This window comes from Sorex araneus, chromosome 5 (genome assembly GCF_027595985.1).
Source record: "Sorex araneus isolate mSorAra2 chromosome 5, mSorAra2.pri, whole genome shotgun sequence".
Taxonomy (NCBI): domain Eukaryota; kingdom Metazoa; phylum Chordata; class Mammalia; order Eulipotyphla; family Soricidae; genus Sorex; species Sorex araneus.
Genome location: NC_073306.1, coordinates 110,980,874 through 111,006,785, shown reverse-complemented (window position 1 = coordinate 111,006,785; position 25,912 = coordinate 110,980,874). Strand labels below are relative to the sequence as shown.

At 37.4% G+C, this 25,912-nt stretch overlaps 1 protein-coding gene across 1 annotated transcript in view; it reads right to left on the bottom strand.

The window, feature by feature from the left end:
* KIF6 (kinesin family member 6) overlaps positions 1-25,912 on the bottom strand; it is a 705,701-nt gene that overhangs the window by 394,312 nt on the left and 285,477 nt on the right. Inside the window, exon 7 of the mRNA XM_055140906.1 lies at positions 11,159-11,365. Within this exon, the coding sequence (XP_054996881.1) occupies positions 11,159-11,365 (207 nt within the window). The remainder of the gene's footprint in view (positions 1-11,158; positions 11,366-25,912) is intronic.

Below are 25,912 nucleotides of genomic sequence, written 5' to 3'. Positions count from 1 at the left end.
GATTCCTGAGCACAGAAGCAGGAGTAAACCCTGAGCACCAACAGTGTAGCCTCCAAACAAACAAAAAGAAAAAAAAGGAAACACAGATTTTATTTTTTTAAATTTTTTTTCTTAAAGAAATATTTTATTGAACCACAGTGAAAACAAAAAAAAAATACAAAGCATTCAGGTTTAAGTCACAGTCAAATACTGATTAAACCACCATCCCTTCACCAGTGCACCTGTTCCACCACCAAGAACCCCAATACACCCCCCTCCCACCCCACCCCCATCTAAGTAGCTAATGATATTCCCATTATTCCCTATATATATTGAGTACACTTCATATTTCCATACAGAACTCACTATTATTGATTGGAAATTTTCCCCAACAATAAGGCCTGCTGAATAGGCATCATCTAATAGTTTCTCTTCATTGGTAAGAGTGAAGACTTTGAGTCTTTTGCTATTGCGGCCACGCGGTTTTGGGTTTCTAATATTTTAGCTCAGATCACAGTCAAAATGGATGGCTGCAAGAATCCGCTCTGGTGCCAAAATGGGTTAGGAGACCTCAGGATCACAGTCAATAGGCGAGGAGGCTCTGCTTCTCGTGCCGCGGCTCTCGGTTCATCTCTGGGCGGAAGGCGCGCCGGGAACGCCCCCCCTCCCAGGACCACCTACAGGCTACGTCACTAAAGAGAGTCCTACCTCCTGGTGGAGGGGTCTTAGAGGGTGGCTCTCACCGCGTGGCTGCTGCCGCTGCCGCCATTTTCGCTCAGAAAAATGGGGTGGAGAGGGAAAAAAATCCCTCCCCGGGCTGCACGAGGTTGTAGCTCAGTTCACAGTCAAAATGCATGGCTCAAGCATCCGCTCTGGTGCCAAAATGGGTTAGGAGACCTCAGGATCACAGTCAATAGGCGAGGAGGCTCTGCTTCTCGTGCCGCGGCTCTCGGTTCATCCGGAAACACAGATTTTAAAAGGGGAGAAAATTAAGGTGGTGCAAAATCTACTTGCTCCATTTGTGTACTCTGAAAACCTCTGACTTACCACCCTATCTTCTCACCTTTTCATGTGGGAGTAGTATACTTGCCTCTCACAAGGATGCTTCAGAGATTCTTGTCTTGGATATTTTTAAAAACAAGCACTCAGTGTTGTGTGTGTGTTTGTATGTGTATGTCTGTTGATCAAACTGTGTTTATAATCACTTTGGGCACCTAATTTAAACTTTAACTCTAAAGTTTAGTTAAAATTTAACTCTAAACTAGTCCTGCCCAATTTTTTGAGGGGGCATTCAAACCCCAACTTAATGTGGTTTAATATTACCATAGTACAGCAGGTAGAGTACTTGCCTTGTATGTGCTGACCCAAGTTTGATCCTGAAACCGATATGGTTTTCAGAACACCGATAAGAATGAGCCAGGGGTAAGACAGGTGTGGGCCCAAAACACCAAAAACACCAAAAAAAAAAGATGATGACATAAAAGAGGAAGGAGAGGAGTGGTAAAGGGAAGGAGAAGGAGGAGAAGCAGAAGAAGAAGGAGAAGGAAAAAAGAAAGAGGAAAAAAAGAAGAAAGAAAGAAAGAAAGAAAGAAGAAGAAGAAGAAGAAGAAGAAGAAGAAGAAGAAGAAGAAGAAGAAGAAGAAGAAGAAGAAGAGAAAGAGGAAGAAGAACAAGAAGAAGAGAAAGAGGAAGATAAAGAGAAGGAAAAGGAGGAAGAGGAGAAAGAAGAGGAGGAGGAGGAGAAAAAGGAGGAGGAGGATGAGGATAAACAAGAGATCATAAATGAAGACCCCTTGGAATTTATTCATATCTTCAGACTGATACCCAAATGGACAGGGTTTGGGAGAGAGACAGATCATGTTTTGGGGGGCTGTGATGAGCTGTCTCTACTTAAGGGTGGGGGTCTAATAATCTGAAAAAAATAACACAGGAGGTTGTCACACAGCCAGGATTAGGTTTTTTTGTTTATTTATTTATTTATTTAATTTATTCATTTATTGAGTCACCATGTGGAAAGTTACAAAGTTTTCAGTTAAACAATGTTCAAAAACCCATCCCTTCACCAGTGCACATATTCCACCACCAAGAATCACAGTATACTTCCCCCTTCCCCCACCCACCTCCCCAGCCCCCCACCCCGCATGTGTAACTGGTAAATTTTACTGTACTTTACTTTGATTACATTCAATATTTCAACAAAAAACTCACTATTATTGATTTGGAGTTTCTCCCCCTAAAGTCGACCTGCTGAAAAGAAAGCATTTGATAATTTGTTTTCCATTGCTGAGAATGAAGAGATATGAGGTCGAGAGGCCACACTAGCAGCCGCGCGGGTTAGGATTTCTGTATTTTAGTATTTTAGTAACTAAGTCCAGAGAAATATCTGCCAGAAATTGCATCATTGTAAGCTTATACCTCTCAGCTACTTTATATTCGACATATGAGTGCAATTTTTCTATGTCTGTCTCTTTCTTTCTGACTTATTTCAATCAGCATGATACTTTCCATGTTGATCCACTTATATGCAAATTTCATGACTTCATGTTTTCTGACAGCTACATAGTATTCCATTGTGTAGATAGACTAGAGTTTCTTTAACCAGTCATATGTTTTGGGGTACTCTGGTTTTTCCATATTCTGGCTATTGTAAACAGTGCTGCAATGAACATAGAAATGCAGATGTCATCTCTACTATACCTTTTTGCCTCTCCAGGATATATTCCCAGGAGTGGTATTGCTGGGTCAAATGGACGCTCAATTTCTAACTTTTTGAGAATCGTCCATATTGTTTTCCAAAAGGGCTGAACCAGTATGCATTCCCACCAGCAGCGAAGGAGAGTCTCTTTCTCCCCAAATCCACGCCAACACAGGTTGCTAGTGTTTTTTGGGACGTGGACCAGTCTCTGTGGTGTGAGATGATATCTCATTGTTGTTTTGATCTGCATCTCCCTGATGATTAGTGATGTTGAACATTTTCTCATGTGCCTCTCAGCCATTCGGATTTCTTCTTTGGGAAAGTTTCTGTTCATTACATCACCCCATTTTTTGATCGGGTTGGCAGTTTTCTTCTTGTGGAGTTCAACCAGTGCATTGTATATCCTTGTTATCAACCCTTTATCGGATGGGTACTGCGTAAATATCCTTTCCCATTCTGTAGATTGTCTTTGTATTTTGGTCACTGTTTCTTTTGAGGTGCAGAAGCTTCTTAGTTTGAGATAGTCCCATTTATTTATCTCTGTTTTCACTTGCTTGGCCAGTGGCATGTCAGGTTTGAAGATACCGTTGGGTTCAATGTTGTGGAGGGTTTTGCAAACCTTGTCTTCAATGTACCTTAGGGATTCTGGTCTGATGTTGAGGTCTTTAATCCATTTTGATCTGACTCTTGTACAGGGTGATAGGTGGAGGTCGAAGCCCATTTTTTTGCATGTAGCCATCCAATTTTGCCAGCACAATTTGTTAAACATGCTTTCCTTGCTGCACTTCACATTTCTTGCTCCCTTACCAAAGATTAGATGATCATATATTTGGGGGTGTATGTCAGAGTATTCATCCCTGTTCCATTGGTCTGCAGCTCTGCCTTTGTTCCAGTACCATGCTGTTTTATGACTACTGCTTTGTAGTAGAGTTGGAAGTTGGGGAGGTTGATTCCTCCCATTTTCTTTTTCCCAAGAATTGCTTTAGCTATTCGTGGGGGCTTATTGTTTCATATGAATTTCAGGAGTGCTTGCTCCATTTCTTTGAAGAATGTCAAGGGTATCCCTATAGGGATCACATTGAATTTGTACAATGCTTTGGGGAGTATTGCCGTCTTGACAATATTAATTCTTCCAATCCATGAGCAGGGGATGTCTTTCCATTTCCTCGTGTCCTCTTTTATTTCCTGAAGTAGCGTTTTGTAGTTTTCATTATACAAGTCTTTTACCTCCTTTGTTAAGCTGATTCCGGGGTACTTGATTTTTTGAGGTGCAATTGTGAACAGGATTGCTATTCTCAGGTCACTTTCTTCTCTCTCATTATTTGCATATAGGAAAGCCATGGACTTTTGGGTATTGAATCTATAGCCTGCAACTTTACCACTTTACTATACGAGTCTATTGTTTGTTTCTAGGAGTTTCTTGGTAGAGGATTTAGGATTCTCTAGGTATAGTATCATATCATCTGCAAATAGTGAGAGCTTGATTTCTTCCTTTCCTACCTGAATGCCCTTAATATCTTTTTCTTGCCTAATCGTTATTGCAAGTACTTCCAGTATTATATTGAACAGAAGTGGAGAGAGTGGGCATCCTTGTCTCATCCTGTTCTCAGAGGGAAGGCTCTTAGTTTTTCCCCATTGAGGACGATGCTTGCCGTAGGCTTGTGATAAATGGCTTTGATTATATTGAGGAAAGTCCCTTCTATACCCATTTTGGCAAGCGTTTTCACTATAAATGGGTGTTGGATCTTGTCAAATGCTTTCTCTGCATCTATTGATAGGATTATATGATTTTTATCTTTTCTTTTGTTGATATAATGGATTATGTTGATTGATTTCCGGATTTTAAACCATCCTTACATTCCCTGGATGAATCCCACTTGGTCATGGTGTATGATCATTTTGATGAGTTGTTGAATTCTATTTGCTAATATTTTGTTGAGAATCTTCGCATCTGTGTCCATCAAGGTTATTGGCCTGTAGTTTTCTTTTTTTTGTGGTGTCTTTGTTTGCTTTTGGTATTAGGGAGATATGAGCCTCATAGAAACTATTTGGGAGGGTTTCTGTTTCTTCAATTTCCTGGAAAAGCTTGAGAAGGACTGGCACTAGGTCCTCTTTAAATGTTTGGAAGAACTCGCTAGTGAATCCGTCTGGACCTGGGCTTTTGTTTTTAGGAAGACTTTTGATTACCATTTCAATTTCCTTGATGTTAATTGGACTATTCAGGTATTCTAGGTCTTCTTTGTTCAGCCTTGGGAGATTATAGGAGTCGAGAAATTTATCCATTTCTTCTAGGTTTTCTTGTTTTGTGGCATACAGATTTTCAAAGTAGTGTCTGATGATCTTTTGAATTTCATTGGTTTCTGTTGTGATGTCCCCTTTTTCATTTCTGATTCGGCTTATAAGGTTTCTCTCTCTCTCTCTTTCTTTGTGAGTCTTGCTAGTGGTTTATCAATCTTGTTTATTTTCTCAAAGAACCACCTCTTGGTTTCATTGATCTTTTGGATTGTCTTTTGGGTTTCCATGTCATTAATTTCTGCTCTAAGTTTTATTTTCTCTTTCCTTCTGCCTGGTTTGGGCTCTTTTTATTGGTCCTTTTCTACAACCAGGATTAGTTTTTAATATTTATTACCATGTTGGATTTCATGTATAAATTGAATAACATGTTTCTGAAAGCATTCTTTATGCAACACAAAGTGGGACTTCACATTAATAACATCTCCAAGCACCTAGAGATTACACCTGCATTGTAGCACCCTAGTACTGTCGTTTTTCATCGATTTGCTTGAGCGGGCACCAGTAATGTCTCTATTGTGAGACTTGTTATTGTTTTTGGCATATCTAATATGCCACAGGTAGGTTTCCAGGCTCTGCTCTGGGGGTGGGACACTCTCAGTAGCTTGCCAGTCTCTCAGAGATGGACGGAGGAATCAAAACTGGTTGGCTGCATGCAAGGCGCCCTATCTGCTGTGCTATCACTCTAGTCCAAAGTTACTATAACATTGATTTTAGATCACACCTAAAATCAGTAATTCAGTTCATTGCTTCATGAATAAAAGTGGTTTTATTTTAAAGAGTTCAGAAGTGCATGGAAAGAAATGTTCTCTTAAAACTAACAAAGGTTTGGAGTGGTGACAACTGTCACCGACACCATTAGTTTTTGTTTTTTTTTTTACACCATTAGTTTTGTGGTTTTTTCCCTGCATATAACACATTCAGTGGAAGCCAAGTGGAAAGTGAGACTCTGAAAGACTTCTGCCTCCTTTAGGGTCTGGTAGAAAGGGGCTCTAGCTGATTTTTGAGGAGGTAAAAACAAACACTTTCTCCTTCCAGTGGTTTCTCACTTGGTGTTTGCATTGACAAAGAACACAGGTCATACTCGGGGTATCAGGTAAGGGTTATGGCTGGAAGAGGTATGCATGTCCTTTTCCTCAGGGATTCAAATTCTAGGACTGAGCTGTACTCTGTTATTGTGGCTTAAAGTGTTTTTGAGGAGTCTTTTTGGAAAAGTACTGCATATACAGAAAAAAGTCCAAAACCAACAATACTCTGGTAAAAAAATGTTATTCACATAGGAGCACAATATGGTGTGTTCAGCTTAGAAGAGTGTAGCCTCAAAGTTAAGATCTCAGACTTACAGCCCAGAGGGCAGTTTCAATTCTATACTGAATTTTCATAGTAATATGGGCCAATTAATGCAAGACAGGCTCTCCAGCCGTCAGCCTCCCACTGCAGCACAACCTGATGGTGAGATGACACATGAATGCCTATTATGACATTTATTTTGCCGTATTAAAGAACTTGATTACATTTTTTTGCTTTCCACTGGCTAAATATGATAGCATAGACTATTTCTCAATCATCCATGAATCCCCTTCCTACTGTAACTTGTAGTACTCAATGGATACTCAATCTACTACATCATAATGTATTGAATAAACTAAACTAAATTCTGTGATATTTCCGGTCTCCTTAGCTACATAATAAAATACTACAGAGAAATTTGATAATAAAATCCCTCAAGTTCTCTTGTCTCATCACCAACATATACCAACTCTTTTGATTAATTTCATTCCTATATACTCTTTATATTCCTCCTTTTTGCATCTATTTCTGTGCAAAGCCCCCAAATTGTATACTTTTCACCAGCATGTTTCTAGCAACTATCTATATATCTATGGCCTTATACAGCTTTTTTATATTTATTATTTATATTTATTTATATTTCTTATTTATATTTCTCTTTCCTCTCATGCTAATATTCACCCCATTACTATATGCTATAAACTCCATGAGACAGTTGAGTATCAGTATTCATAGTAAACAGATGAAGCTACGAACTGGGTGAGTATGGATCAGAAAAATTTCACTTATAGAGTCGAAGATCACTGTGTGACCCTGGTTGAACTGATCTCCCAAGACTGAAGATAAAGGCTGTTATCTGTTCCTATTATTATCCTGCTCCTATTGCCTTTGCCTGGCTCCACCATTGCCTGACTTCACTTTTACTCATTTTTCGGGTCACTGACTAATATACGCCCTGAGAGAACCTTCATTAACTTACACCTTCCGAGTATAAGTCTGGACCTTTACTGCCACAAGTTCTACTTAAAATCTTTGACTTTCTGTGAATAGTAGTCATCTGAATTACAGTCATGTGATAATTAATTAATTCAGGTAACCAAGCACTGGGCTGGGAGACCACTGGAGCAAGAATTGCTTTTACCCATATATCCCTTTTCTCTGGTGCCTACTGCAGTCCTCTACAGGCATAGTGTTGGTCTTGTACCTCTTTGCTAAAGAAACCTGGTGCACAGACAATCAAAAGGCCCACATTCACCAGTACCACTCACATGAGGCTTATGCTATAATTTAAAAAAGAAGAACAGTAGGGAGAGGAGTAGGAAATAGTTTTTACTACAAGCAAAAACTTGCAAAGGTTGTGAAGAGTGAAGAAAAAGGAAAGATTAGGGTCAGAATGTTTCTCTTGAGTGATTATAACTGCAGTGGAAATTCTGATTCAGGTGATGAATATGGTTTTGTAAGAACACATGCACATAATGGGAATTAAAACAGGCAGTGCTACTATCTGAAACAAGTTGGTATCCTTTTTTAAAAAATAAAACACTTTTAATACATTCCATTATGTTTTAATTTCAATTTTTTATAAGTCGTATTAAGTGAAATGCTCTATTAAATTGAAGTGGTGTGTGATATTTAAGCAAGAAAGAGCTTAGGGCTGTGAAGAGCTCAGGACTGTGATCTCTTGTCAGAAACATAAAAATAATCTGAAAGGAACACAGACCTTCATCCCTGGAAGCTGGAATTAATTTGGTCAGAGCTTAATGGCATGTGTTTTGCTCAGGGAGTCCCTGTAGGCTTCCCTGAACAAATTTAATTTGCTCTTCAGCCAATTTGACCATTAGAAAGCATTTAACATTAGGACATCAGTTTCAAAAGGTTTCATCCGTGTGTTAAATATGCTTGCTTCTCCCTTACACTCCCCTCCCTAGTTAGCCTCCAACATTCATTAACAAATGCTTGTGCCTTCCAATTATGCACAAGACTTCTCCACTCCAGGATATCATGCCTTTTATTAAAAAAAAAGTTGTATTAGAATCTGGAAGTAGTTGCCATCTTTAACATTCAACTCACAGCACTTTTACTCAGAGATTTGGGAAATCATCCATTCAATCCACTCGTTTTAGAGATGAGGATTTTTTTCCTGGAAGCTTTATTTAGCTAAATTCAGATGAGTTTTCCTCTGTCTTTGGAGTCAAATTCAGAAATAAAAATAGAGCACATATGGGGTAGATTGTAATAACGTTGGGATAGACACAGGAAGGGGAAGCTAAGGCAAAGAGATGCACTGCATAGTCAAAAATTACCAGCAGATAGTTACCTCTAAGTTTGTGTCTATAGGTAATCTACTGAATTGGAAAAAGGCTTTGAGGCACCATTTATAAAATCTATATTTACACCCCCAAATTTTCTAATAAAAATAAGGCATAGTGAAAAAAAATCACAGGATTTGGGTCAAGAAATTTAACATTGAGGGTCTGGAGAGATAGTACAGCAGGTAGGGCATTTGTCTTGCACGTGACTAACTCAGATTTGATTCCCAGCATCCCATATGGTCCCCTGAGCATTGCCAGGAGAATTCCTGAGAGCAGATCCAGGAGTAAACCCTGAGCACTATTGGGTGTAGCCCCAAAACAAACCAAAAAAAGTAAAAAGAGAAATTTAACATTCAAATCCTCATCCCACCATTAGTCATAAACTTATGATATATGTTATGATATATCTGATATACATTATGAAGGAATACCTGAGTTTAAAAATCTATAAAATTGCTGACAAATTGTAGGACATCATTGGCTTGTCCTTTCTCCCTTGCCACAGAGTTTGGGCTAATCTGGTAATAATCTCGAAACAATTCTAGACTATATTGGTATGTCCTGATCCCCTTGCCACTAGGAGCTTAGATATATCAGGCACGCCCATTAAGGTGCTCCCGAGTCACTCCCATTCCTTTGTCTATATGTAATCACTTCTATGCTCCGTTCCCCAACTAGTTAATCAGCTCTTCCCCTAATCAGACTCTGTTAATTTGTAAGGTCAGACCTTGCTAGGACAGTGAACTTGTATTGTAAGTTAATATTGTCTTTTCTCCTCTCCTTGTGTCTTTTGAATAGTTTACTTTAGAGCAGTGTCCTTTTTGTATGGACAAAGAAAGACAGTTGTTAATATGCTTTGGTAACATGGGATTTAATTGGCTTCAAATATTATTCACTCCCGAGCATCTGCTTTCTCCACTTAAGCCTCAGCTGCCCTTACTTCCTAGCACCCCCAAAAGCAGGGTCCCGACGAGGGACAGGATGGACCCAGGGCAAGCGGTGAGTTATGTGCTACGCTGGCATCGAGATGGGCCTGCCAAAGCGCCTAATGCTTAACTATATGTTAAGAGCTTGGTCATGGACATGTCATGTCATGATCCAAAAGCAACAAGGAGACTAGGACCCTGCTAGGGATAGGAAAGACTAATCTGGCCTGAGCACTGTAGTCTGAGATCGAGATGACCCCAGGAGAGCAATTCTATAAGCTTAATGCATCTCTTGCTATGTCCATACAAAATGATTAATATTATGAATACTTATATGTTAGTTGGACAAGGAGAGGAGAAACACACCCATGGGATTCTGCTCTTGGGCGGGTGTCCTGCTGAAAGAGAATCTGTCCTAGAAGAAGCATCCCCTGAGGGAAAGAACTTTACCCCTATTGATTGTGACCACACCTATGTGTAAGCCCCAAACCCTCATTCTGGGGGATTTAACTAGACTGTGAGAGTGGGCTGGGGGCTGGTCCCAGTGCCAGTGCCACGGCCAGATCTGGAGAAGCTAGACCAAGATACAGATCCAGAGGAGAAGGAGAATGAAGTGGCATGGGGGAGGGAGAAGCAGGAGGAGAATCAGAGGAGAATGGAGATGGGAATGGAGTCAACTGCAATTGAGACCAACCAGCTTGGCTTCGTTCCTTCCTTCGCCTGCCTCATCATCGCCACAATCTCCCTGGGGTGGGGAAAGCGGCTGGAGACTACTGAACGCGGGCGGCAGGAGAGACAGCGCTGCTGCCCTGTGCCCTGTGCGCGTTGTGGCACCCCCCTCCTCCTTTTTCTTTTTTTTGTGTTTTTACACAACAAATTAATACCAATAGTGTAGGTCTGTTGTGAGGTTTGAACAAAATGGTATATATATATACATGCTAGTAGCTACACCACCATTCATAGTAGCATTATTTACTGTAGTCAAAAATATGGAAACAACCCAAGTCCATAAACAAGACTACTGTATTAACAGAATATAGTATGTTAGTGCAATGTAATACTATTTCATTTTTTTTTAAAGAAAGACACTAAAATATATGTTGAAATATGAAAATATCTGGAAATATGCGTCAGGTCAAATAAACAAATAAGGGAAAATATTGCATAATCCAACTTCTATGAGAATCTAGACTATGCAACTTTACAAAATTAGAAATCAGAATACAGGTGATAGAGGTACAGGGAAAAGTAGAGTTATTATTTAATAAGTAGAGTGTTTCTGTTTGAAATTGTTCTAGAACTGCATGAATGTAATATGCCTCACAATGGTTTCAGGCATTGTGATGTGCTTAAAACCATTTATTCATACTTTAAAATGAGAAAAATAGTAAAGTTTCTTTAACACATTTACCATAATTTAAAAAAAATAAGGAAGAGTCAGGTTATCCCTCTAGTGGTAGGTGTGTGTTTCACACCTATGAAGTCCCCAGAGCTTTCCCCAAACAACCAAAATAAAAGAGGGATAATAAGAAATTTAGAATAATGTTAATGAAACATAGAAGAAAGAAACACAACAAAATTAAAATGCCTATAGAATGATTGATGCTGTTAAATGCATAGCCAGCAAATGGCAGTGAAGTTTCATCCCACTCTGCCCATTTTACCTGTTCTAAGTAATGTAATGACAAGTTGATATATTTGGCTTCTGTAAGCAGCAGACCCCCCACTCCAGTCTTGGAAACTCGCTCTGAACCAGCCAGGTCAACCAAGTGAAGCTTGGCATGCCGGACAGTTGCACATCCCGGTTCTTTGCTTGATAAGTGAATAGTGAAGATGCAGTGGGAACGGGTTGACGCTTGGTTCATAGGAGTCTACAATGGAGAAATTGCAAAAAAAAAATAATGTGAACAAGGGGAAATTTTAAAGAATACCAATAGATTTTAATGTATATTTTCAATATTAGGACACTTGCCATGAATTCAGTGCTATCAAATGATATAATAGCATTTATAGCCGAGGCCTTAGAGGAGGTTTCCAAGTGTGTTAACTCTTGAAGGACTGATATCAGATATGAATGAGATGATCTAAAGAGTGAGAGACCAGTTTAAATGGGCTACAGATAGGGTCTTCTTAATAATAATAACTATTTCATTGTATGACCACACTTGGTACTTAATCTTGGTTAGCCATATTGAAAATGCTTCATGTGAAGGTCATGGGAAAGGGAAGAGAAAAGGCACACTGAGAGAATCCATGACACAGTACAGACACAGTTCACAGATAAAGATGCCCAACCTAACTACCATTGCCCCTTACAGAAACCAAGGTCCAAACAAATGCAATAACGAAAAAGATCCAAGTACCATTCTGGACAGAAAATTTGTGGTCAAGAAAACAAGAGCATCTATGGCCAACATAGAAAATAGAAGAGCATCTATGAAAAAAACAAAGAAGTTTAGCAGGGTTGCAGGATATAAGATCAATAGGCAAAAATCAATGAAGTTCTAATAATATGGCACCAATTAATAAGATAACCTAGTATTATTCAAAATGGTAAAAACAGGATAAAGTAAGGAATTAATCTTAAAATGTGTAATTTTTAAATTAAAATGATAAAATCATAATGAAAGATTAAAACATGAATACATGGTGATCTGGGTATAAATATGCTATTTCATAAAAAAATAAATTCACTTATGTAATCTATTTATATATTAAACTATATATTCAATGCAATTGAAATTGAAATATGGAACAGGGATATTTGTGGAACAAAACAAATTGATTCAAAAAGTTAGGTGAAAGAACAAGTATTAAAAGTTAACAAAAACTTGGGGGCTGGAGCAATAGCACAGCGAGGAGGGCATTTGCCGTGCATGCAGCTGACCCGAGTTTGATTCCCTGCATCCCATATAGTACCCCAAGTACCACCAGGAGTAATTCCTGTGTTCAGAGCTAGGAGTAACCCCTGAGCATCGCCAGGTGTGACCCAGAAAGAAAAAAAAAGTTAAAAACAATTCTGTGTTATCTATTAAGATTTATAATAATGCCAAGGAGTAAAAACAGTATAGCACTGGCAGAACTAGATCCTAAATCAAACTGTGCTCCTTTCAGGAATTCTGTACTAGACAAAGGTCCCAGACCATCACAATGGAAAATAGAAGGACTAATTTGTAAATGATTAGTGAGTTATCAGTTGCCATCTTCAGAATGGAAATTTAGAATGCTTTCTCATACTGTGCACAAAAATTCCAGAATATTTTGAAGATATATGTAAAATAACACAACTCTAACACTAACACAAGAAAATATAGAAGCATATCATAGTGAACTCAATACAGTGGTGGACTGATCAAAAAAATTGGAGGTCATACTGGCATTCAGGAGTTCAGGAGTACTTTCCACGTCAATGCTCAGGGGTTGATTCTACAGGTACTCAGGGAACCATAAAGTGATGGGAAGTGAATTCAGGGCTCCACCACGAAAAGAATATGCTTCAACCCTTAAAGCTATCTCCCCACTCAATGGTATATTTTTAATTAGTCCTTTTTAATGAGGATTGCGCTGAAACAAAGGAAGAATCAGGTAGTATTGGTCTGATGGCTTAATATATGGACATAGCAGTGCTAAGACCATTCAGCAGTGCTTGGGGTGCTGAGTGGTATGAAGGATGGAACTTAGGGTATCCCACTTACTAGGCTCTACCACTTAGGTCAGAACCTCAGCAACAGTAATGGAGACTTTATAAGACATAAAGCACAAAGATTAATTGATTTAAAATATTTGACAAAAAAATCAAAATTAAAGAACTTCTGCTCATAAAATCTACCATGAAGTTGAGACACTTGGAGAAGGTATTTGCAATACAAATGGCTGTCAAAAGAGAAACCTTGAAAATAAAGACGTTATAAAAATCAATGAGAAAAAACAAACAACTCAGAAAAATTAACCCAAGACTCATAAAAAAAACCCTTAAAATGATTAATAAATGTTGGTAAGAAATGTTCAAACTCCCAGTCACAAAAAATAATTAGCACCATAAAAATTAACTGTTTCATTCATACACATCTGATGCGAAAAATTTTTTAAAAGAAAAAAATCAACTATAAGAAGTGTTTGTAAGTATGTAAGGTAATGGAGACTTTCATATGCTTCTGGTGGGAATACAAGTTGAGAAGCTTCTTGAGGTCAACTTGACAATAAGTGGTAAAACTGAACACGTGTATAACCCCAAACTGCAGTACACTGTGAGGTAGATATTTCCTATAGAGAACTCTGGGACAGCCATACACATGCACACAGCGATATATGGATATTGACTGTAATGTTGTTTGGGCGAACGAGAGATTGGAACAAGGTGTCCAATATAAACAGACACCTGTGGCAGAGAGGGTAAGATGGGAATATTTAACCTGTAGAGAAGTTAAAATGAAGCATCTTTTTGATTGATTGTCATAGATTTCTAAAATCTGCTGAGAAACAGCAGCAGGGAAGAGAGTAATGGTGGACCTGAGATAAAGAAGTTAATAGTACTATAAGAACGGTCATTGAACGTATATGTTAGAAAGACACAGTAAATTAATGATAGTGATTTCCGCTGGAGGGACATAACAAAAAGGTAATTTCAACATTAGTCACAACATTCTACATCTTTTTACTTAGAGATTATCAGAACCTAATTCTTTGATTAAAATACATAAAACTGTACGCACATGCTGCCTGAGCCCATGTGCTGCTTGCTCCTATGTGGCCAAGCACATGTGTCGCCCGCATCTCCCCTCTTGAGATGTGTACTTTCATGCTTTCGCGTCTAGTGCTAGGATGTGTGTAGGGGCTCTCTTCACCCTTGAAGAAGCCCGCATTCTCTCTTGAGCGCGTTACTCTTAGTATTCTCTCTTCCACTTATCCCTCCCTCCTTCCCTCAAAAAGCCTCTAAATAAAATCTGTTTACTTTAAAAAAATACATAAAATTAGTCACAGAACCAACCAAAGTATTTGTCTGATCTGAAATCTGAATCCTAAGCAATGACACAAACTTTAAACTCTGTTGGCACATCACCTTGAAAGCATTTGCATTATTTTAATTTAATTTCTAAATATATCGAATGAATTTATAATTTAATATATTAAATTTTAATGATCTAATAAAGAGCTAGCAAAATGAATGTAAAATATATAACTAGAAATATCTAAAAATATTGCACATTGAATGTCTACATGCATAATTGGGTTCAGATTGCCACCTTTGCAAATTCTTTAGATTGAACTAAAGAATTTCCATATGTATTCACATATATGCATATAGTATAACACACTTGGATGTGATTTAAACCAGGAATTCTTTCTGTAAATAAAAGTTCTTGATATAGACCACTGTTAATGTATGCCAACTACAAAGTACACTGATGTCAAAACACTGGCATAGTTTTGGTGATGATGATATAGTTAGAGAGTTAAAAAGGCTGAAAATTTGACCCATTACTTGTTGCCACAATAACTATACCCAAACCTAGGCAGTGTGTGATTTTGCATGCTAAAGTGGATCAGCAAATAACTGCATGTAAAACCGCAGACTCAAATTTAGAAACTAAGTTGAGGTGTTTTGGAAGTGACTGTAAGTTATTTGCAGAACTTAAACATAGGTTTCATTTCACTGTTATATTTGCACAACAATATATCCTATAGTACTAAAACAAAAGTTAAATTGACAATTGATATAAATGGAATACAGACTATCTTATCTCATCTAGCTGTCTTCAGCTTCTATATTAATACACTGAAATCATAATAAAATATGGGTCACTAGTAAATATGGGAGAGTGTTCCGATTTCAGAGGAAAGTGAAATTTTCATTAAATAAATTATAATTCTGGAGTCTATAATTAAAAAACAATAATATACAGGAGGAATCCATGCCCACAGTTTTGTAACTTCTCATAAATATTTTCTGCATGAAGTAATAGTTGCTGTCTCCTTAGCTAAAATTTTCTGTAACCTCAAAAAACATTCTTTATGTGTAACTGCTCAAATATGATTGAATGTGCTGGTTTCTGTTCTGTGTTTATTTAAGGACGTCTTTATGTCTCATAGGCATGTTCCTACATTTGTCCTTTAAAAGGTAAAATTGTATTAAAACATTTCTGAAACTGCCTAAGAACAGATGGCACCATTTAGGCAGATTCATTCAAATTTAAGTGCACATTTTAAACAAATGTGCTCTTGGCACTAGCTATATTGCCTTGAAAAAATTGTAGTGATGATTAATCATCACATGCAGAGAGCTTTCACATTTCATATCATCCTATGTACACAGTTCCGCATTAGGCAGTAGAGAGACTAGGAAAAATAAGACAGGGGGACTTGCCCTCAATGAGTTTATGATCTAGTTACAGAAGCTAAAGACAAAATGTGTGAAATGAGAATGAACGGTGATAAAAAGGCAAAATACAGTAATAGAAGTAATAGGCTCCAGGTTATAAGCATCCTGTCTTCCAGGTAAGACTTGTTCTTACTCACCACTAGATTTAGAGTGCCTTTAATCCATAATAGGCCCCTGTGTCAAGAAACTCTCCAACTTCCTGTTACTCCATGGTTTCTAAGCCAAACACTCTCTGTACTTTCTCGAATTTGTCTCTTTTTCTGTTAGTGAACACTTATCTTTCCAGTCGCCATAAAAGGCAAGTCCCAGGTATGGTCATCATATTTCTTTCTCTAAGGAACTTTCTTATTCAGATCATATATCATGGGATGGCATGATAGCATAGTTTTTTAAAAAAAGACACCAGTCTTAGAATTCGGATCAAATGACATGGTTTCCTTCTTTGGGGGGCGTGGGACAGAGGGGATCAGGCCACATCTGATAGTGCTCAGGGAACTCCTGGTGGTGCTTGGGGTTGCCGCGAGATCAGCTACATGCAAAGCAAGCAAGACCTGGTTCTATCACTTAAAGCTGTTAATTAAGAAATGTTAATAAAACAATTTTGGTGTTCATCTCTCTGTGAAGCCATTGAGACATTTGCTTTGCTGCAAAGATGCTATTAGTGGAGACTGCAGAGATAGTACAGCCTTGCATACAGCTGACTCTGGTTTGATCCCTGGCATCCCATATAGTCCTCTGAGCCTTGCTGGGAGTATTCCCTAAATTCAGAGCCTGGAGTAATCCCTGAACACTACTGGGTATAGCCCAACACTGCCTTTCCCACACACCCCCTAAAGATGCTATTAGTTATCCATTGAATTACTGTATTATGAAACGAACCACAACTATAAAGGAAATATGAATGTTCATCAGTCCTGAGATGCACTCTGTTAATAATACCCCCTGTCCTTGATTCTGACCACAGTTTTACTCTACACAAAGTTAGCATGATCATGAGCTTGAATGATAATTTAAAATACCTGTTAACATCTTGAATCATGTTCACCTTGAATCTTATGTTCCCCTAATCCACCTCATCATTTCCCAATGATGGATATCCTATCTGTTCTATTCCCGTGGAATCTACCTCTACTGCTCTCCAATTTCAAATATTTAACCTCTCTGCATTAATGAATTCCCTCTCTGCTGGTCTCCCTATATTAAGTTATATCTTTCAATTATTCTACATCTTCCAGAAAAAGCTATTAAGTGTTTATTTACTTATTTTGGAGGTCTTTCAAGTCATGTTCAGAAGATCTGTGTCCCCTCCCTGTAATTTGCAGTCAGTTGGACTGGCAGGTCAACGTGAGGATGTAAGCAGTGTGACTTTGATTCTGTGGTGTTGGGTGTCACCTCAATTATCGCAGTGATGCACAGAATTGTACTTAAGATGCTTGGGAAACCAAGTGGTACTTGGAAACAAACTTGGATTGGCCATATACAAAGCAGGCACCTTAGCTCCTCTATTATTATCCCTCCAGCCTCCAAAGTAAAAATTTGTTTATTTTCTTTTGGGACCACATCAGCAAAGCTTACTCCTGGCTCTGTGCCCAGGGATCACTCCTAGCAGTGCTCAGCAAATTGACCTTATGCAGTGACAGGGATTGAATCAGGATTAGCCTTGTGTATGGCAAGTGCCATTTCCTTGTACTATCTCTCATTCCCCCAAAGTAATATTTTTAGAAGACATATTTGATTGTCAATACTATCTACAGCTCTGAATTAAACTTGCATGCTTTCTAAAACTAAACATCTCATAGATCCTTCAACACTCTCTTATGTATCTATTAATCAAGCTATTTTCCAATATGACACATTGAATTGAATATATGCGTAACTTTTGGTCCATATCCAGTGATGATCAGGGTTTACCCTCTCTAGGTACTCAGAGATCACTCATGGTAGTACTTAGGGGACAATATGTGGTGCCTGGGACAATGGCATTCAAGACAAGCACCCTACCAGCTATATTGTTTCTCTGGCCTCTGAATTGAGTATATTCTTCCAAATGTAGCCTAATTATATAATAGGACACTAAATTCTGGAAAAATCTAAATTTAGGGGTGAAACAAAGTGGTACAGAAAGTGCTGTCATATTTTCTAAGCCATTTACTCATAGTATGAAATTTCTTTTAAGATGCATAATGATACATTCTATGATTTGAATTTGATTAGTTTTTATACCAACATTACAGTTTGTTACAATATTATAGATTTTGATTATTTATAATATTTGCTATTTATGAATAAAAGTATCTTTTATATACCCACCAAAACAACTTTTAAGACATTGAGTAGAGCAGGAAAACAATATGCCATAAGATACCCTAACTCTCTAGTCCATTAGGTTACATTTATAATAGCTAGTCTCCAACGGACTTCAATTCAAGTACTTTCATGTATCTTTAATAACAGTATAGCTAAGGATAATTTTAGAATTTAGTATATATAATATACTTATCTATATATTTCTACAATGCTACCAGATAAGTAAAGGAAATTAATTTTAGTTGAATCGGTATTTGTTCTAACTGCACACTCTCCATCATTTAATAATTCTTTATTAAATTTCCCTAAGTTTTTGTGTAAAAATATTAGCTTACCATTTTCCAAATATATTTTTTTTGGGAAAATTGATATTTGATGCATTTATCTTAAGGGAAAAACTCTTAAAATCCCAGACTCTTGATTCATCGTATTTACAATCAGTGGTCAATTAACTTAGCTTTCCTCTTTCTCAGTTCTTAACTAGCAAATCTTACTTCTCTCTGAAGTTTCACCTGAAAGATTATCTCCTCCACAAAGACTCTCCATTCCCTCCTTGCCTCAACACCAACCCCACTCAGACTCTGAACTCCCTAAGGACAGACTATATTTTAATATTGTAACCATAGTAAACGGTAGAAGTATTTTAAAAAATTGACAAATTGTTGTTTCTTGCTTATTTCTGTTTTTTTTCTTTTGGAACTTCAATTGCATATTTCATTTTTTCTTAAATTCTCCAAATAATTCAGGGACTATATTTGCAAACTCTTTAAGTCCACTGAATACAACATTTTAGTTTAAATACTAAAATCACTTTAAAGTCATTTAAAATATGTATTAGCTCAAATCCATCCATCCACTTCGGCTTCAATTATTCTTTGTGCCTCATCCCTAGAACAGTTAAACACTATTTGTCTTCAATTGGCTTTTCTTTTGTCTAGAATATCCTCTTGCTGGTCAAATACTTTCTTACTGGAAAGATATGTCCCTTTCCTCCTTCCAAAGTAGGTCAAGTCAAATTCACTTGTCTTCATAAATTCCCTTGAATTATTCCTAATTGGCATTAGTCATAGTGTTCAGAGAGAACATTTAACATATTTAACACTTGTGCATATAGTAAAGGATTATTAATATCCACACTTTTTAAACTGAAAAAATAAATAATGGATTGCTCCAAATAGATTTTAAAATATGTGTCATTTAAAAAATTCTGACACTGAAATGGACAATTTATTGTAGCAGATAATGGGGAATGACAGTGTAATCCACAGGGCTACTAAAGTTTTCAGTGGCAAGCCTATTTTCTGTAGTATAGGGTCTAGGTATAGGTAGAGGCATAGATATAGGTCTGCAGTATAGGCAGAGTATAAAGGTGACTTAAAACCAACTCTAATAGAGAATACTGTCTTCAAAATGTCTTTAAAGAAGGTATTAGAGCTATGATGAGTTTCTGGAATGGTACAGAAAGCATATTCTGTAGAACATTTTACATAACGTATCATAAATCAAGAAAAACACAGCATGTCTACTGAAGGTCAAAGGTCCCTCTCCTACAGCCCTTCAGGTCATTTACTGGCACTGGATAAATTACTTCTCTAAACTATTTTGTATGCCCCAAACTCTCAAGTTTTGTTTACTAAGAATCTAAGTGGGAGATACTTCTATCTGGAAAAGAAATCTGAAAAGAAGTGGCCTAATAATAAGAATTGGAGTAACACTGAGTAACATTTTCAAAAGTTGTTTTACCATCTTCCTTTTTAGGTTCTGAAGATGTATAAGAAACAACTTATCATATTGCTCAATTATGGCATTATGCATATTCTTAAGAGTATATAAAAATTCTTCATTTTTATTCATTATTTTACATTCTGTTCATGTATGTAGAGATTTTCAAGACTGAAAAATCTTTGATTTCAGGGACAAGAATAAATAAGTAAAATATCATTTTTGTATTTTAACATTATACTTTATGATACTTTTATTTATTCTCATGATTGAAATCCTTAAATTGATTTATGAAATTAAATGCTTAATTTTGAAAAATATCCTTATTCTATGTAGGGTCTTTTGTAGCACCCTTTGAATACTTGTTCATTTCTTATAATACCTTAAAAGTTATGGTCCATTCTTATGTACCCAAATCTATTTTTTCAGTCACTTTTTAAGTAGAAGTTAAGCATTTCATCAATTTCCACTATTCTAGAAAAATTCAGGAGAACAGAAAATCTCAGATTGCAGATACATATACAACATATACACTTGAGACTTACACGCAAGTTAACTAACAAAAAGAACAGCATCACAGAGAGTGTTCCACTTCACCCTATTTTTTTTCTTTTTGGGTCACACCCAGCAATGCTCAGGGGTTGTTCCTGGCTCTGTACTCAGGAATTACTCCTGGCAGTGCTTGGAGGACCAAATGGAATGCAGGGGATTGAATCTGAGTCAGTTGCGTGCAAGGACCCTACCCGCTGTACTATTGCTTCAGCCCCTTCACCCTATTTTTGATAGGGTTTTTGGAATTTCTTTGGCTGAATTTCATGAGTACTTTATATATCCTTGATATCAACTCTTTCTCTGATGTATTGAGTGCAAATATTTTCTTCCATTCTGTTATGTTCCTTAATTTTAGCCTGGGTTTCTTCTGACATAACTGTATTTGATTATTTTTTATTCTATTGCCTTTGCAAATGCCATTATATAATTGACTATTCCTTTGAGATCTGAATCTTGAAGCATTCTGCATATATCTTCTTTGATGTAGTTTATAGATTGCAGTCTGATCTCAAACTCCTTTGATCCACTTTGAACTGACTTTTGTGTAAAGTGTGAGATACAAATCCAGTTTTCCAAGCACCAACTATTGAAGATGCTATTCTTACTCCATTCCATGTTTGCAGCTCCTTTGTGATTAACTGACCATAGATATTAAGATTTGTCCTTGGATATCTGATTCTGTACTATCGGTCAGAGAGGCTATCCTAATTCCAATAGAATGCTGTTTTGATCACCATATTATAGTTTAAGTTAGGTAATGAGATACCTCCAATTTCTTATATTTTAGTATGGCTTTGGCTATTTGAGGTCTCTTCTGATTCCACAGTGACTGTTCTAAGTCCTTGAAGAATGTCTTTTAAATTTGGATGGGGACTATATTGAATGTATACAATAATTTGGATAGGATGGTCATTTTTGTAAAATTAGCTTTTCCAAACCATGAGCATGGAATATTTTTTTTAATTTACTAAGGTATTCTCTCTCTTTCTCTTTGATTTTGGGTTACACCCAGTGGCACTCAGAGATTACTCCTGGTTCTTCTCTCAGGGATTACTCTTGGAGGTGTTTGTGGATCATATGGGGTGTCAGGGATAAAACCCAGGTCATCCATGTGCAAGACAAAGAACATACACACTGTACTATCATTCCAGTCCCCCTAGTTATTTGATAAATGATTTAAAGTTTTCTTTTGTTAAGGTGATTCCAAGATGATGATTTGGGACACTATTTTGAATCATACAGAAAGTAACAGGGACTGTCGTGAAGACAGATTGATGGTCAATGAGCACTGAAAAGGTTCTCAACATCACTATCATCAGGGAAATTCAAATAAAGATGAACAATGAGATATTATATTATACCAGTGAGAATGACACATATCAAAATTATTGGAAACAACTGGTGTTGATGGTAATAGAGAAAAGGAACTCTTAACTACTGCTGGTAAAAATGTTGTGTAGTTCAAACCCTTATGGAAAATAATATGAGATTTCTAAGTAAAATAATAATTGAGTTGCCATATGACCCAGCAACTGCACTTTTGGGTATCTACCATCAGGACACAAAAACATTCATTTAAAAGGACATATGCACACCATTATTCACTGAAGCACTTAGTGAATAGCTGATATGGAACAAATGTAGGATCCAATGACAAATGAGTGGATTATGAAGATGCTGTATGAAATAAAATACTATGCAACTAAAAGAAGAAATGATATAATGCAATTTTCTGCAACTTGGGTAGTACTGAAGGACATCATGCTGAGTAAACTAAGAATAAGGACACAATAAGAACAAACAGGATGATCTTACTTATCGGTGGTATACAGAATAACTGGACATGTGGACACAAGGTATTAAAGGGGGTAACCCAATTACCCTTGACCCCAGAAAATGGAAAGGAGGACAGAGAAGGAAAAAATCCAGGGGTGGTGGTGCCATCAAGCAGCAGAAAGTTATTAGGGAAGGGATCAAATTCTTTGGGCACATTGGTGGTATAGAGAAACTTTGTAGGTATTTATCCAAACTGCGGAGTCAACAATACAGAAAACAAAGAATTCAAACTACAACTAAATTTTTAAATGTACCTGTCAAGGAAGCAGACTGAAGGTGGAGTTGGGGAGTGGATGGGATCCTGGGGACACTGGTGGAGGGAAGTTGATACTGGTGGTGGGACTGATGTTAGAATATAGTATGTTTAAAACTCACTATGAACAACTTTATAACTCATGATGTGCTAATGAATTGTAAAAAAATAGTTTCACTCTGGTCCAGAAGGATAATACAGCATAGAAGGTGCTTCCCTTGCATGTAGCCCACCCAGGTTCAATGCCTGACATTGCATATGGTACCTAAAACCCTGCCATGAGTGACCCCTAAGCACAGTAACAGGAGTAGCTCCTGAGCATCATGAGGAGTGGCCTTAAAAAAACAAGAAAGTTTGGTACTCCAATTCTCTCTGTTCAACAGCACTTTATAAACTATACTCTAATTAGTCTGTTCTCTGTTTATTGTATAAAAACGCAAAAAAGAAAAGGGATCGAGGGGGCCACGTGGGGCACACCGGACCGAGGGCACTGGGCAAATGGCAGCGGCGCTCTGTCTCTCCCGCCGCCCGCGTTCGGTGGTCTCCAGCCACTTCCCCCACCCCGGGGAGGTTGATGGCAATGATGAGGCAGGCGAAGGAAGGAATGGAGCCAGGCTGGTTGGTTTCAGTTGCAGTTTATTCCATTCCCATCTCTATTCTCCTCTGATTCTTCTCCTGCTTCTTCCTCACCCATCCTACTTCATTCTCCTTCTCCTCTGGATCTGGATCTCAACCTACCTTCTCTAGATCTGGCACTGGGACTCATCGGCGCCCAGCCCACTCTCACAGCCTAGTTAAATCCCCCAGAATGAGGGGTTGGGGCTGACACATAGGTTTGGTTACAATCAATAGGGGGTAAAGTTCTTTCCCTCTTTCTCCTCTCCTTGTCCAACTAACATATAAGTATTCATAATATTTTGTATGGACATAGCAAGCGATGCATTAAGCTTATAGAATTGCTCTCCTGGGGTCATCTTGATCTCACACTACAGTGCTCAGGCCAGATTAGTCTTTCCTATCCCTAGCAGGGTCCTAGTCTCCTTGTTGCTTTTGGATCATGACATGACATGTCCATGACCAAGCTCTTAACATATAGTTAAGCATTAAGTGCTTTGGCCAGGCCCATCTCGATGCCAGCGTAGCACATAACTCACCGCTTGCCCTGGGTCCATCCTGTCCCTCGTCGGGACCCTGCTTTTGGGGGTGCTAGGAAGTAAGGGCAGCTGAGGCTTAAGTCGAGACAGCAGATGCCTGGGAGTGAATAATACTTGAAGCCAATTAAATCCCATGGTACCAAAGCATATTAACAACTGTCTTTCTTTGTCCATACAAAAAGGACACTGCTCTAAAGTAAACTATTCAAAAGACACAAGGAGAGGAGAAAAGACAATATTAACTTACAATACAAGTTCACTGTCCTAGCAAGGTCTGACCTTACAAATTAGCAGAGTCTGATTAGGGGAAGAACTGATTAACTAGTTGGGGAAGGGAGCATAGAAGTGATTACTGATAAACAAAGGAATGGGAGTGACTCGGGAGCACCTTGATGGGCATGCCTGATATACCTGAACTCCTAGTGGCAAGGGGATCAGGACATACCAATGTAGTCTAGAATTGTTTCGAGATTATTACCAGATTAGCCCAAACTCTGTGGCAAGGGAGAAAGGACAAAGCAATGATATCCTACAGTTTATTTGCTCTATCTAACTTGCAGACTGAAAATATCAAACCCTGTGCCATTTCCAAGACATATCCAAGCCTTTCAGGACAAAATTCACTTTCAATTACCTATCACTTTCTTACCTAGTTTTTTCAATTGGTTGAATGGTGGCCTAGTTCCTGACATGATAAAAGGGTTGGGTGAGGAGACCCACCATAACTGTGGTATATACTAATTAAACTTGGAAGAACAAGGGAGGTCTGACTAGACTCTGTGGTTCAGTATAAATCATAAAAACACTGACCTTGATCTTTTTCTAAGGTTCTATTTCAGAATATACTCTCCCATCAGCAAAATAGCCACCACTAGGTAATCTTAGAATAAAACTAATGTTCCTAAGCTGCTTGTTTTCCTTCCTTAGTTTTCTCTTTTACAAGATACTTGAAACAATAGCTTTTAGAAAAGTAAGAAAATCAATTTTATTTATGTTCAGAATTTATAGGTTCAGTATATTACCAAGGCAGTTTTGTTAAGGAAAGTAGACTAAGCAGACCAATTTCATTTAATAACAAAATACTCTGAGATCAGTTATGATTCACCGTTCTGATAAGAATAGCCTCTGTTTTTTTAAATGTACTCCCAACACATATTGAAGTAAACAAGGTATATATTTTTAAGTCTTGGGTCCTTAAAGATGTATTAAGTGGCAATGATTTTAGGTAAACTATGTTTAGGTAAACAATCAACTCACCTAGAATTAATGATGGTTCTTCTTCATTGGATGTCAATATTAAAAAGATTGCTTCCCCAGAGGTCATTTCATCAGGATTTAGTAAATAAAACTCAAGCACATAAATTAAAAATCTACATGAGGTGAAATTAATATAGATCTCAAATTGAAAAAAAATTTACCTCGATAAGTAATCAGAACTATGTTCATTTATTATATCTTATCAATGTTTTGAATTATTACTGTTGAACAACATATTATTGTGTCATCATTTGGGTTAAAGGTATGCTTTCTGAATGAGAAAAAACATATAATCTCAATTATTTACACATATATGTACACACATATTTTCCTCAATACTAGAATTTAACCCGTATTGCCTGGCATATCATTTTTTAAAATCATAAATAGTTTACTTTAAAAAATTTTTTTTAAAATTCAATCTCATTTAGCTATTTCCATGTTGGACTAAACACATAACTGGTATAAAGAACAAAGTATAATAAGTTTTTGGAAATTATGTACCAGTTTATTTAAACTGTAGGGAAAATCTTTTCTATACATACAATATACTAGAGATTAGAGGTCATCCTTACTCTCAAGTGTATAGACAAATAGAAACAGATGGTGATAAAACACCAGGCAGATCACAGAGAATTTTTCTATAACTTTATTCCCATGAAGGAATCTTCTCTTGTAAAATTGATTGTGATAGCTCTCAATGCAGTGTTGAGTGGATGTAACGTCAGTTACAGACACAGATTTTAGCACAATGCCATCTACCCTAGAGAGACTATAAGAGGCTATAAGAAGAATCACAGTTTTCAGGAATTAGATATGCTGTTTCATTCCATCTTATAGTGCAGCAATATTTCCTGGGCACTGGAAGATGTCACAATTTTTTCTCTGACTATGAACAACTCTTGCTTTCAGAATTGGCAAGACCCTACATGGCATACTCCAAACACAATCAAATTAT